Source organism: Petaurus breviceps, unplaced genomic scaffold (assembly GCF_028583685.1).
Source record: "Petaurus breviceps papuanus isolate PSGF00001 unplaced genomic scaffold, PetGlider_PUasm1.0 90686, whole genome shotgun sequence".
NCBI lineage: Eukaryota > Metazoa > Chordata > Mammalia > Diprotodontia > Petauridae > Petaurus > Petaurus breviceps.
The window spans coordinates 9,697,320-9,712,208 of NW_027187309.1; the positions used below are offsets into that span (position 1 = coordinate 9,697,320).

General features: G+C 36.7%; 1 protein-coding gene across 3 annotated transcripts in view; it reads left to right on the top strand.

Annotated features, from left to right (window-relative positions):
* MCPH1 (microcephalin 1) overlaps positions 1-14,889 on the top strand; it is a 389,489-nt gene that overhangs the window by 115,593 nt on the left and 259,007 nt on the right. For all 3 annotated transcript variants that reach the window (XM_069065409.1, XM_069065408.1, XM_069065410.1), the window contains one exon: positions 12,290-12,327. In XM_069065409.1, coding sequence (XP_068921510.1) covers positions 12,290-12,327 — 38 coding nt within the window. The remainder of the gene's footprint in view (positions 1-12,289; positions 12,328-14,889) is intronic.

The following is a 14,889-nucleotide window of genomic DNA, read 5'->3' on the forward strand; positions in this document are numbered from 1 at the left end:
GGCCAATTCTTTCTAAACCTCTGTTCTTTTCAACATTTGGCCAGCAGTACAAGAAGAGCAAGCCAATGCATTGTACTGTCTTATTTCTTGGAAAGAAATTTTGGCCAACGGAGTCAAAGTAGGAGATGGGGAGTTATTTGTCTGCAATTTTTTTCAGTTTTCTAAAATTGAGGTTCTGTTGCTTAATATTGGAAAATTCAGATACCCATTTTAGGGAGGTACTCATTGAAATAAATCATCACAGGCATAAACTTTTTGGTAGAAAAAGATAGGACTATTTTTTATGGTGTGGGTTTTTGTTTTGTTTTTGCTTTTATTATATTTCCTCTCCCTCCTCACTCATATCCAATTGAATTGATCAGCCTTAGTCAGTAAACTGAGCCAGGGGCGCATACCCATGAGTACTCTGAAGGCAGGACTCATGGCTACAGGATCTTTAAAGCCACCTGTGTCTTGCAGGTATCCTTCCTGGCAGGAACTTTGCTTTGCTTACTTTGAAGTGGAGCAACGTAATCCTTGTTGACCAAATAACCTTTATGTTTTAGAGGAGGAACTAATTTTCATTTCCCCAATTACATGAACCTTTGTGGCTTCCATACTGTCTTTCACTGACTCTTGCAATTGCAATTGTTCTTGGTGCAGTGAAAAAGATTTGATCTGACAAGTTCATATAACCTGACTACATTCTGTCACTACATTTGAAATCTAACTATTCCTCTGAATCTATCCCTACCTATCTTTAACCTACTCCTCCCTACCTATCATTAGCCATTTATTATTGAGATTTTTTTCTAGTCCTTCTATTTTGTTGCTTCTGTTCCACTGAAACATCTTCAAATTGTTCATTTTATAGTTGAACCAAAGGGCTTAATAAAGAACAGAGAAGAGATAACTTTTATTCTAGATAAATATGGGAATGGATATATATATATATATATATATATATATATATATATATATATATATATATATATATAGAGAGAGAGAGAGAGAGAGAGAGAGAGAGAGAGAGTTTAAAACTTATTTATTATATCCTAAAATTTAAGATTGGCTGGAGCTCATTGTGTATCAAATAGTAGCACAGATGGGTAAAGTATGTTGAAGCCCTTCTCTATTATTAAAGCAAATTTTTGAGGAGAAAAAAACTGGCAGTAAAGTTCTGGGAATTTAATATGGTTCAAGGTGTCTTTGGAAAGGGGATATATTTATCTTTTGAAAAAAAATTATTTATCATTAACATTCCTTTCTTTTTAAATTTTGAGTTCCTAATTCCCTCCCTCTGTCCTACTCCCTCCTCCACCCACTGGGAAGGCAAGCACTATAATATCAATTATGCATGTGAAGCAGTTATCAATAATTATATATAATGTGTATATGTATATGAAATCATGCACAACATATTTCAATATTAGTCATATCGCAAAGCAAGCAAAAAAAATGAGAAAATGATACTTGTTTTCACTCAGAGTTCATTAGTTCTCTCCATGGAGGTGGATAGCATTTTTTCATCATGAGCCTTTTGGAATTGTCTTGGATCGTTGTATTGATCAAAGTAGCCAAGTCTTTTCACAGCTGATCATCATTACAACATTCCTATTACTGAGCACAGTGATCTCCCAGTTCTTCTCACTTAACTGCATCGATTCTTATAGATCTTGCCATGTTTTTCTGAAACCACCACCCTTGTCATTTCTTATAGCTCAACAGTACTCCATCACAATCACATCCCACAACTTGTTCAGCCATTCCCCAGTTGAGCAAAAAGGGGATACATTTCTGTAATCTTGAGATGTTGTTGTTGTTTGTCCTTCGTTCTCAAAGAGGTTCATGACATCAGGAAGGTGATGTCTTGACTTGCAAGTGAATTGGATTTAAGTGAGGCAGGGCTGTGCAAAGTCACCAGCCTCTCTCCTCCAGAGCCATCTGGGTCCAGTGACAAGATATAGGTCAGGACAACTGGAGATGGCTCCAGATGCAGTGGAGACCTTGACCTTCTTAAGCTCCTTCCCAGGTCTCAGTTTGTCTGAGGCATGCCCAGTCAGTAATTAAGGCTCTTATAAATTATTTTTAGTTAAATTACACCCAAGACACTGACAAAAATGTTATTATCAAACTAACAACTCTTGAGCACTTCATCATAGATTTGTGTTCATGGTAACATCAGTTCATCTCAAGAAGCATCTATTAAGGGCCAGCTCTCTTTGGGACATTGTGCTTGACCCTGCAAATATAAAGAGGAAACAGGAAGTAGTCTAATCCTGAAGGGATTACCTTCCACCAGGGGATTCAACATTTAAATGGCAGAATAGGAAATAACATCAGAAAGGGAGAGAGACCAACTAGGCAGATCAATTGAATAGTAAGGGATGATATTTAAAAGGTGAAATGGAGAGGTGAGAAAGGAATATAATGAGAAGAGATGGGGAGAGACAGAATAGGGTAAACTATCTCATATAGAAGAGGCAAGGGAAAACTGTTACAATGGAGGGGAAGAACAGGAAGGCAAAAGGGAATTACTCTCATTGAATTTGGCTTAGGGAGGGAATGACATACACACTAAATTAGGTATCTTTCCCAACAGGAAAGTAGGGTGGAAGGGGATAAAAGGGGGGATGATGGAGGGGAGGGGAGTTAGAAGGCCACACTTTTGAAACGGGACAGAATTAAAGTAGAGAATAGAACAAGTGGGGGGCAGGATAGGATGGAGGGAAATATAGTCAGTCTTTCACAATATATCCACTATAGAAATGTTTTACGTAACTACACATGCACAACCTATATTGAATTGCTTATCTTCCCAGTAAGGGTGGATAATGAGGGAGGAAGGGAAAGAATCTGGAATTCACAGTTGTAAAATCAAATGTTTAAAAAATATATTATTATTATTATTATTTGTATGCAACTGGGAAATAAGATATACAGGCACTGAGGTATGGAGATCTTTCTTGCCCTACTTAAAAGTTGGAGGGGGGATGGGAAAGGATATAAGAGAGAGCAGATTGGGAGAGGGGATAAACTGTAGGATCACTGTTTTGGGGTGGTAGGTACGGGAAAGATAGGGAGAAAATTTGTATCTCAAAATCTTGTGGAAATGAATGATGTAAACTAAAAATAAACATAAAATTTAATTAAAAAAAACTTCCTTCTCCCCTGCATCCTTAACTTATCTACTTAGGAGGGCAATTCGGGTTAAGTAACTTGCTCAAGGTTACATGGCCAGTTATTTCTGGGTGTGGTGCTAAGTATCTGAGCCCAGATTTGATCCCCAGGTGTAGCAGCAAGCACCCCAAGCGTCCTCAGGGTTTTCAGCTACCACAGGTTCTTGGATCTGCTTTGTTAAAGAAAAGCAACTCAAAATGGGTTAACAAGCTTACTTTAATCAGTCAGACATATATCGTTTACCTTGTTCAGGGGAAAAAGGTCAGCACCCCGAACTTCAAAGCATATAGGCAGAATTATCAAGATAGAAACAGATCAAGTAGACAGATTTCCAAACTGTCCAACCATTACATCCATACCCAGTCAACATCTGGGTTTCCACATCTGGGTTTTTCAAAGCCGGGGGACTCTCAACAACGGCTTCCCAAAATTTAGATCAAATCACAGAACACTTCTCAAAGTGAGTCCCAAAACAAAGCTACACATCAGGGCTTATATAGCCTTCTCCTGGCTCAGAGAATGTAACAACCTTATTGACTCACTGGCCAATCAAGAAGTATCTACTGAAAAACAAGCCTCCCTCCCCAGGTTTCAGGTGCATTTTAGCCTAGGGGCAGGGAAGATCTTCCAAATTTGCATTCCCATTACACCAGGTCATCCCAACACTGGAGCCGGTGCTCTCACTCGCTGAGCCACCTGGCCACTCCTAAGCAATTGGGTTAAGTAACTTGCTCAAGGTTACATGGCCAGGTGTTTCTGGGTGGGTGCTAAGTGTCTGAGCCCAGATTCAATCCCCAGGTCATCCCAACACTGGGGCCGGCACTCTTACTTGCTGTGCTACCTCAAGATAGTAATCTTACCCCACTGTGTTAAACCTTTAGTGTGTTACAGTCCCCAACCTTTGCATGCTGCCTATCCCATTAGACTGAACTCTTTGAAGACAAGAAACTGTGTATTTGCCATTATTTATATTCCTAGTGCTTAGCAGTGCCTAGCACAGTGCAGGTGCTTCATAATTACTTGTTTGTTTGGGGGTTTTTTGTTTACTTTTCAAGGCAGTTGTGGTTAAGTGACTTGTCCGAGTTTACACAGCTTTTGGGTGTCAAATTTCTGAGGCTGGTTTTGAGCACAGGTCCTCCTGACTCCGGGGCTGGTCTTCTTCATAATTACTTGTTAACTGACTGCCTTTCTAGGACCTGCATTTCACTTGATTATAAGCAACCATTTTTGCAATAAAAAGTTATCTCTCTTAAGAAAGTTAATGTTTTCATTAATGCTCATTAGGAATATTGGTCTATAATTTTTTTCCTGTATTTTTTTCTCTTTGTTGAAAGTATTAGAAAATTATTTGTATCATAGAAAGAGATCAGAAGGGTGATTTCTTTTCCACTTAGTGCAAGCAGTTTTTGTAATATTGGAATTAAAATTTTTTTTAATGGCTGCCTGAATTCACTTGTTAATCTATATGATCCTAGAATTTTTCTTTGGAAGTTTATTTATCCCTTATTCTGTTTCTTTTTCTGATATTAGGCTACTTCATTCATTTGCTTCAAAGTTATTAATTTTTTAACATAGAATTGGGCAAAATTATTTCTAATAATTTGTTTCACACTCACTTGTGAATTTTTCTTTTTCCTTTTTGATAACTAACAATTTGATTTTTGTTTCAATTCCTCCTTTTAACTCTATGTGAATTTTTGTGTTTCTTGTAAAATATGTAAAGAACATATTTTTATATTTTGTTTTCTAATCTGTTCTGCTAACTTCTTCCATTTTATGGGTGAGCTCGTTCCATTCATGTTCACAATTTTGAATGTTAGTTGTACATTTCCCTACATCCTTTTGTCTAATAACTTTTCCTGTCTTTGCTCCCATCCCTCTCTTTACAAATAAGAAAAATGTGGTAAAAGAGGGAGAGTTTCCCTGACACTTTAAATGTCTTGTGATCTGTCAATGAAATGGCCTGATTCTGTTGTTTTCAGCTCTTCTCTTTCCCTATTCCTAGTCCTAGGTTTTTTATTGTTTTTCCATTCCCCTAAATTTCCCTTTCTTTGACCTTTGAGGTTGTTTACCTTACGACTATTTAAGTTACTTGTCTTGCCCTCCCTTGTAAGCATATTTCGTCTCCCTTGGTCCTATTGCCTACTATTTTAAGTTTAATATATTTCTCTACTATAGTCTGTTTTTTTTTTAAGCAATTGGGGTTAAGTAACTTGCTCAAGGTTACATGGCCAGTTATTTCTGGGTGTGGTGCTGAGTATCTGAGCCTGGATTCGATCCCCCAGGTCATCCCAACACTGGGGCCGGTGCCCTTACTCTCTGTGCTACGTGGCTGCCCCAATCTACTATAGTCTTTATATGTGGGTATGAGTGTGCATAATTGTATTCAATTTTCTTTTATCTACTTAATATGAAAACAATGATTGTAAGATTCCTTTTTTTCTAATCCCTTCCCCTATGTTTAAATACTCTTCATATTATGTACCTTTCCCCCCCAGTATAGACCTCTTTCCCTCCTATTTCTGTCTTTCCCTGATGCCATCAAAATAGTAAAAAACTCAACTATGGAACTTCTGTCTCATTTACCTTTTCTATGCTCTTTAAGATTATTAGAGTTCTGAGACATTTTTTCCTTATCCTTCTATTAATATGAAACAATTCTTATGTACATTCTCACTAACCAGTTTCAGCTGCACAAATGTATATGTTACCTTCTTCCTTTGGAATATAAGTTCCTAAGGGCGGCTAGGTGGCTCAGTGAATAGACCACAGGCCCTGGAGTCAGGAGGACCTGAGTTCAAATCCGGCCTCAGACACTTAACACAAAAACTAGCTGTATGACCTTAGGCAAGTAAGTCACTTAACCCCAATTGCCCTACCAAAAAGCAAAAAGAAAAAAAAAAAGAATATAAATTTCTTTAGGGTAGGGGCCATTTTGCTGTGTGTTTGTTAAGTGTAATGATAGAAGAGATACAGAAATTAACTGATGAAAATAACTCCTTTAAAAACAAAATTAGCCAAATGGGAAAAGAGGTGCAAACCTAATTAAAGAAAATAATTCTTTAAAAATTAAAATCGGGCAAGTGAAAGCTAATGACTCTAGGAGACATTAAGAAACAAAAAAACAAAGTCAAAAGAGTGAAAAAATGGAAGAAAATGTGAAATATCTCATCAGAAAAACAACTGACCTAGAAAATAGACCAAGGAGAGATAATTTAAGAATGATTTGACTATTTGAAAGCCATGATTAAAAAAAAAAAAAGGAGCCTAGAACATCTTCTTTAAGAAATTATAAAGGGGGCAACTAGGTAGCGCAGTGAATAGAGCGCTGGCTCTGGAGTCAGGAGGACCTGAGTTAAAATCTGGCCTCAGAAACTTAACACAAAACCTAGCCCTGTGACCTTGGGCAAGTCACTTAACAGCAATTGCCCTCCAAAAAAACAAAAAAAAAAATTTATAAAAGAAAACTGCCCTGCCGTCTTAGAACCAGAGGGTAAAATAAAGTTGAAAAAATCCATTGATCATCAAGATCCCAAAATGAAAACTCCCAGGAATATTAAAACCAGATTTCAGAGTTCCCCAGTCAAAGAGAAAAGGAGGTAACTAGGTGGCACAGTGGATAGAGCATGAGACCTGGAGTCAGGAAGACCTGAATTCAAATACATCCTCAGATACTTATTAGCTTTGTGATCCTGGGCCAGTCACTTAACCTTGTTTACTTCTGTTTCTTCATCTGTAAAGTGAGCTTGAGAAGGAAGGTTTGAAATATGATGTTCCAGAATGCAAAGTAATAGCCTATTCAGTACAACTGAGTATAACAGGAAAAATTGTACCCTTAATGGAATAAACGATTTTCAAGCATTCCTGATGAAAAACCCAGAGCTAAATAGAAAATATGACATTCAAACACAATACTCAAGGGAAGCATAAAAAGGTAAACATGAAACAGAAATCACATGGGACTCAATAAGATTAAATTGTTTATATTCCTATATGGGAAGATGATAAATGTAACTCCTAAGAACTTTATTATTATTTGGACAGTTAAAAGGACCCCATATAGACAGAGTACATGGGTATGAGTTGATTATGTTGAGATGATCTAAAAAAAACACTGGAAAGGTAAGAAAGTGGCATGCACAGGGAGAAGGGAGAAGGAAGAAGAATAGGAAAATTATCTCACATAAAAGAAATATGCAAGGAAGAGTTTTACCGCGAAGAGTAAAATAAGGGGCAACAAGAAATCTTGAACCTCACTCTCATCTGAACTGGTTCCAAGAAGGAAGAATATGCACGTATATTCATATACTTTCTCCGTCTATCTCTATCTCTATCCTCTCTCATATGGTCATAGAAATCCATCCTACACCACAGGAAAGTAGAAGGAGAAGGGACTAAAAAAAGATGGGAGTAGTGATAAGAGGGAGGACAAATTAAGGGAAGCAGTAGTCAAAAGCAAAATAGTCTTAGAGAGAGAGAGAGAGAGAAAGATAAACAGAAGAAAATAGAACAGAAGGAAATGAGTTAGTAATTATGAATGGATTAGAAAGCAGAACCCAAGAGTATGTTGTTTACAAGAGTCTTCTTTCAGAGAGATAGAGGAGCTTCATGTTGTAAGATGGTACTCTATAGGAACATAGGAAGGGCAACCAATTTAGGGCAACCTAAATTCCTAGGGTTGGGTATCAGTTGCCAATATGTACTGAAAGATTCTGTAATGACTTAATAAACTATGATATAACATTGTACTAGAATATAACTGCCATTAAAATTACTAAGAGGAAAGCTTCAGAAAAACCTTGTGAAGTGATGCAGAGTAAAGTGAGCAGAATCAGGAGAACAATTTATAGAATAATAACTTATAAAGAAAAGCTGCTTTGGACTAACCACAATTCCAGAGGAATGATGATGAAGCCAGCTCCTGACAAATGTCATAGACTAAGAATAAGACATGCATTTTTGATCATGGCTAATGTGGGAATTTATTTTGTTTGACTATACATATTACAAAATTTTGCTTTTCTTTTCCTTTTAAATAGGTGAGAGGAAAAGAAAATAAATGCCTCTTAATTGAAAAAAGAAAAAAATTAATTTAGTAGCAATCTCCTCATTTGCTATGTGAGACATACGAGAAAAAGAAAGGCCAAATTACTTGTCTTAACAACATTTCAAGCAATGCTTGAACCGGAGTAGAATTTCTTTTTTATAATATTGTTCTTAGTCTGTTTGTTGCTCAATTTTTCAACAGGGATAGGGATAGAGAGTGGAACTGTGATTTCACTGGTATAGGAAACTCTTTCTACTAGAAAAGGAAGGCTCCTTCTCTGCAAATCTTTGAGAATTACCTTGAGTACTAAGTAGGTCTTGTGCAAGTTCACATACCCAGTAAGTGTCAGAGGCAATACCTGAACCCTAATATTCCTGGTTTCAAGACCCTCTCTCTATCTACTATACCATGCTACAGTATTCGTATTTTGTCTTTTTCATCCATAGTTCAATATTGTTTAAGAGATATCTACTTTTTTATTAGCAGAGTGGCAAGAAAACAGTTATCAGACTTTATTTAATATATGCCAAGAATTGTGCTAAGAGCCAGGGATACATATGCAAGCAAAAAGAAAGATAATATTTACCTTTACACTTTAATGGGGGGAGGACAGCACAGAAAAGCAATCTGAAAAGTAGAATGGGGAGGAGGCAGTGGTATAAGGGGTATGTTGGTGGAATCCAGAAAATGAAAAGTAGAGCCAGGAGGAGAAATGGAGGATGGCTGACCTGGGCTTCTCCCCAAAATGGAGGCCATTGGAGGAACTCAGCTATAAGAGAAGAGGTGGAGGTATATTTCATGGTCAGAAGGTAGCTAAGGGGTTGTGGGGTAGTCTGGAAAGTCAAAAGCAGAATGGGGAGGGAAAAAAGGGTAGTCAGCCTGATTGGAGTGTGCTTCACTTTGTATACCAAGTATGCCTACAGTCTACCATATCATTCAACAAGTATGTTGATTACTTACTATCTATCAGTTCTCAGAAGGATTAAAAGTTGCTAATGTTAAACATAATGTTTGAGATGTCAGTGATGTACTTCTATTGTTTAAAATAAATAGTGATCATTTTTCCTCCTTAAAAACCATATTATGGGGTAGCTAGGTGGCTCAGTGAATAGAGCACCAGCCCTGGAGTCAGGAGGACCTGAGTTCAAATATGGCCTCAGACACTTAACACTTATTATCTGTGTAACCCTGGGCAATTCACTTAATCCCAATTGCCCTGCCTGCCCCCTTCCAAAAAGGAAAAAAAAACCCATATATATTAATTAATAGAATAATATAATATTGTTAAATTATTTAAATTGTATTATGTTTGCAAATGTTCATCTTGAATTGGATAATTCCTTTAATATACAATCTAGACTATCTTTACTTTTTATATATACGTATAAAAGTTTCTAATACAGTTATAGATATGAATATATGTATATGTTATACAATGCAGTCAAATAAATATTAAATAACTGCTATGTGCCAGACACTATGGTAAATACTGGGGATACAAATAAGAAAAAGATAGACCCTGACCTCAAGGAACTTACAATCTAATACAGGAAGACAACTCACAAAAGGAAGGAAAAAAGTGAGAGGGGGGAAATGGGAAGGAGAGGGGTCCCCAGCATGGAGGCATGGTGATGATGGAGTCAAAACTAAGCAGTCAAGATGGTAGGAAATGAAGAGTTGACTGAGCTACTAGGCCCTCATTAAAGGGAGACTTTAGGAGAAGTTTTTTGCTGTCTTCTAACCCTCCCAACCAGAGGAACAGATGTTACTGAGGGTACTAATGAGGTGTGAGTACCAGAACTAAAGCAGTCTTTGTGATGATGAGTTTACTCAGGGTGCCCTTATCCTGACAGTGGGGTAGGGGAAGGGGAGCATGATGTTTATGGAGTTGATACCAAGTAGTACAGATGGTGGGAAGTCAAGTTGTTATATGTGTTCAGTGAGCACATTAGAAAGAATATGCAGCCTGTGGTTACTGATAGTGTTCCTACTCCTTTACTTTTTAGATATACCAAGTATGTTAGTATCCTTATTTGGAATCTGACTTTTTATAGATAGGGCTATTCAGAAGGCTTGGTTCCATTGACTCAGGCAAGATAAGCAGATTACAAACCTTTTCCAAATAGCAGCAGATTTGGCATCATCATAATATTAAAACCTCACATTTATTTTAAAGTTTATAAAGTGCTTTCATACATTATTTCATTTGACTTTTCTTTGCCCAGGTTCTCAGACTTCTCAAAATCTAAGAGCCTCAAGAGAGTACATTCAACTGGTTCATTGATTTTATTAATTCTACTTAGCTCAATCTAGAGGGGACTTGACATTTGCATTACAGATAATCCTTTTTCAAAACTTGGACTTTTTACATGTCCAGTGTGTTTCTGGCTATGCAGAGAGACCTTCTGGCATACCTCTGCAAATGGGTGACTATTGCTCTATGAGCTTTAATTATATGTAACCCTTCTTAGTAATCTTAAATACCCAGCTCCAGGGGGCACCAGTGTTATGGCTGTGTAGCCAGAATAATTCTGTCTAAATGAACTCTTGATCTACTTGATTTTTTATCAGACAGCTGTAAGTCAGAGGAATGTGGAAGTGCAGTATTCTTTTTTTTTTAGTTGTTTTCCTGCCTTGTGTATATTTTTCCTTCCCATTCTTTCTCCCATCTTGGGTTTTAAGTTTCTCTGTGAAAACAATTCCTCCATTTCAGTCTGTGATGCGATGTACTATCCTACTTAGGTTTCTCATTGAGTTGGAACTAACTGCCCTTTCCTCCACCCAAACACCACAACAGGGGCCCTATTCATAGCCCTATTTCCTTTCAAGATATTAATAGATAGAACACCAGACAGAGAGGGCTAGCAATCCTAATGCCATTGACAATCAGTGTTCAACAAGAAGACAAAAAGAAAGATTAACATTGGCCATTTTCTAGACTAAAGTATATTCCTTGCAAGAATATCCTTGTGACTTTACAGAATGAAATAGCCACAGGAATAAAACACCAAATAAAGAATTTTGAGTTTGGGGTTGTCTTCTACCTTAATTTATTGTTCCACTGTGAACAAGTCCTTTAAATTTCTCTACATCATCCTTCTTCTGTCACTACAGCAATGAGTTTGATCACTGTTTCTCTATGGCTTCTCTTATTTACTTACTTGGAAATGTCTGAACACAAAAATGGGCTATTTCCTGCCAGAGTGTTCCATGAAGAATCAAAGCCTTGATTAAAGTTTAATTCATGTAATAGAATGAGCTCAGTTTTAGAAGAATAAAAGAACACTAGAGCCATATCTCTCTGAAAAAGTGATTCTCACACCTGCAGATGTAGCCTTCTCTTTCATCCCCAGGTAAAAGGAAAATATGAAGGAATATTGGCATACATGGTGTGGCTGGCTAGTTGAGGAGAAATAGACATCTCCCAAACTCCCTCATGCTAAGTTTTATTTTTCATGTAGTGTATGTATATATGTATGTGTGTGTATATATGTATATTACTTGTTGTTTCCCACAGAAAAATGCAACCTCCATGATATCAGGGAATGTTGCTTTTTTCTTCTTTTTATATCCAAGGGACCTAGCACAGCATCTGTCACCTGATATGCCTTTAGTGACATAGGGGATAGAGTGCTAGACTTGAAGTTAGGAAGGCCTGAGTTCAAATTCATAAAGACACTTACTAGTTATATAACCCTAGGTAAATCACTTGACCACTGCCTCAGTTTCCTTAAATGGAATTGGAGATAACACCTGCTTCATAGGGTCTTGTGAGTTCAGATTAAATAACATGTATAAAATACTTTGTAAGCAGTAAAATATTATATACATTATTATTTTTAATGCTGATTGATTGGGGCCTTAAATTTTGAGTAGCTTAAGGTTTGCAACCATTATAGGAGTTTCTCTTCCAGGAATATGAAACCTTTCTATTGTGCCACTGAACCAACCCTTCATTCTTCCATGCTATTTTAGTGCTGTAATTTTGATAGAAACTACTAGAGTAAAGTTTCTGTGGGAAAAAAATGATTTTCATATTTTTGACCTTTTATTTTTTTGTTCCTTTTCTTTTGAAATCTCTAGCCAACAAGAACATTAGTCATGACAAGCATGTCCTCTGAGTAAGTACTAGTTATTTTGATAACTTCCTATTCTGTGCAAAATGTTAGCTGAATATAAACGGCATTTACTTTCACATGCTGAACTGAATGAAACTTATTTATAGTCAACCCAAAGAATGTAGTTTGTGTAAAATTTAAATGGTTGCCCCTGTTACTCTCTGCCAACTAATGTCAGTGTTAGAAAACCAACAGGGATAAAAATGAGACCATTACTTGGGTCATATGGGAAGTAAAAGGCAGTGCTTATACAATGCTTTGCTGTCCTTATGCCCACAAATTAATCACAAGCTAAGGGTTTGGCCTCTTTCCCCTTCCATGTAAAGTATAATTGCTTTGTAAAGAATGTTACCATGTTCTGAGGCTGTCCTGGGCTGCACATGCATTTTTCAAGCTCTTAAAAAAGCAGTCACTTTAGTTTGGTAGGATACCATTTCCTCTGTGGTGAATCATCAGAGGCAGTTATCCCTGAAAATTTGTGGAAGAGTTAATTTTCTGGCATCTTCTTATCATCCTTCTTAAACACTTACACAAGAAAGAACATCCAACACAAATATGGTTCCATATTCTGTTATACTTGGTTGTAGTTTTTAAAATTCTGCTTTTAGGGAAGACAAAGAAAGGATTGTATGATTTTTCACACACACACACACACACACACATCTCTTTCAGGTTTTGAAACATTCATCAAATTGTAATGACATCTGTATGAAAATCCAAACTGGGTTGTGTTTGAGGGGAAGGATATGTATATTTAAAACACTTTTTATCAAGATGTTTGTTTTTGTTTCACAGCATGGAATAAAGGGGCTGATACTTGAAACACCCTGTTTATGATTAATGTTTTTTTTTAATTTCTATAATTTTTTCCTTATGTATCACTAAATGAGTTCAATATATTTTAAGTGAAATAATGTTGAAATCATTTGATTTTGGATGTGGGTATAATTTTCTTTAAATCACACATTTTTGTACAAACAAAAACGTGGTCCTTACCTACTCATGAAATCCCATGCTTACAAATAAAACTTTTTTAAAGTAATTTTTTCCTTCATTGTTCCTCTCATAATTTTTACTTTTTCTTTCCCCTCCATTGCTTTTGGATAAACGTTGAGAGATAGATATATAATTCCTATCATATGTGGAAGAGTATGAAGGGCCCTCAGAGACCATGTAGTCTAATCTCCTTAACGTACATATGAGGAAACTGAGGTACTGGGAAGTTTCAGGCCTCACAGGTACTAATCTTCAAAGATAGGCTTGTTCAGATCAGCTTCTCTGACCCTAAAGCCAATGTTGTTTTTATTATAACATACTGCATCCCTGCCTTGGAAAGACACTTGTCAGTCATATGACAACCAGACAGCTCTCAGATGTTAGCATTGATACCTATAGAAGTTTAGAAGAGGCAAAAACCTAAAAGATCATCTGGACCAACCCCTTAATTCTAAAGATGAGGAAACTGAGGCCCCTGGAGGTTATTACATAATTAGTGACACAGAGTTGAGGTTCCTTCTTGGGAAAGCAGCTCTAAAATAAGAATATGAAGACCTAAATTATAGTTCTAAGTCTGCCAGTAGATAGCCTGAGTGGTCTTGTATAAACCACTTCCCTTCTTTGGATCTCTAGTCCTTTCTTTGTAAAATGAGAAGTTAGACAAGATGGCCCCCGGTGACTCTAATATTCTATGATTCCATTCTCTTCAGTAGATGGAAAGAGCTGTTGTATACTTGATAAAGGAAATACTTTCTGTTATAGGAAGGATAAAAAAGGATTTTGAGGACTGCCTATATAGCAGGACTTCTCAAACTTTTTTTTTTGTGTCATAGACCCCTTTCAGTAGCAGATATAGGCTATGGACCCCATTTTAGAATAATACTTTTAAATACATAGTAAAATATATAGAATTACCAAGGAAACCAAAAGTTGATGAAAATAAAAATGCAAGTTACTTTTTCTCATCTAATTTTGTGGACTTACTGAAATTTCTCCACAGTCTTCCAAGGGGATGATATCACTTGCTATCTATATGACCTTGGGCACCTCAGTTTCCTCATCTCTAAAATGAGAGGGTTGGATATTTGGTTTCTGAAGGCCCTTCTAGTTATATATCTGTGAATCTGTGATCCTAAGATAATATAAAGGTAAAGACATTTTGGTTATAAGAGTTGGAAATAACATTGAAATTGTAATGGAGTCTGTGAAAACAATATCCTATCCAAAGAAATGTCTTGAATTACCCAAGGGGCATTCATATATAGAGGAGATGGCACTAAGCTAAGAGTCAGGAAACCTAGGCTTACTTTTAGCCCTGCCATTAATTAATTGACCTTGGACAAGTCATGTCATTTTTCCCGGGACTCAGTTTCCTCATATTTAAGAGGAGACAGTTGTCAACCTGTTGCTTTCCTTCCTACATAACCCCATATTCTTTCTACCTTCTCTAGTAATTTCAAAAAAAGGAAAAAAAAATCACCAATTTGGAAGAAATGAAGAATTAAATATGAGGCAGCGTGGTATAATAAGTAGAGAGCTATCTTCAGAGTCAGAAAGAATTGGATTCAG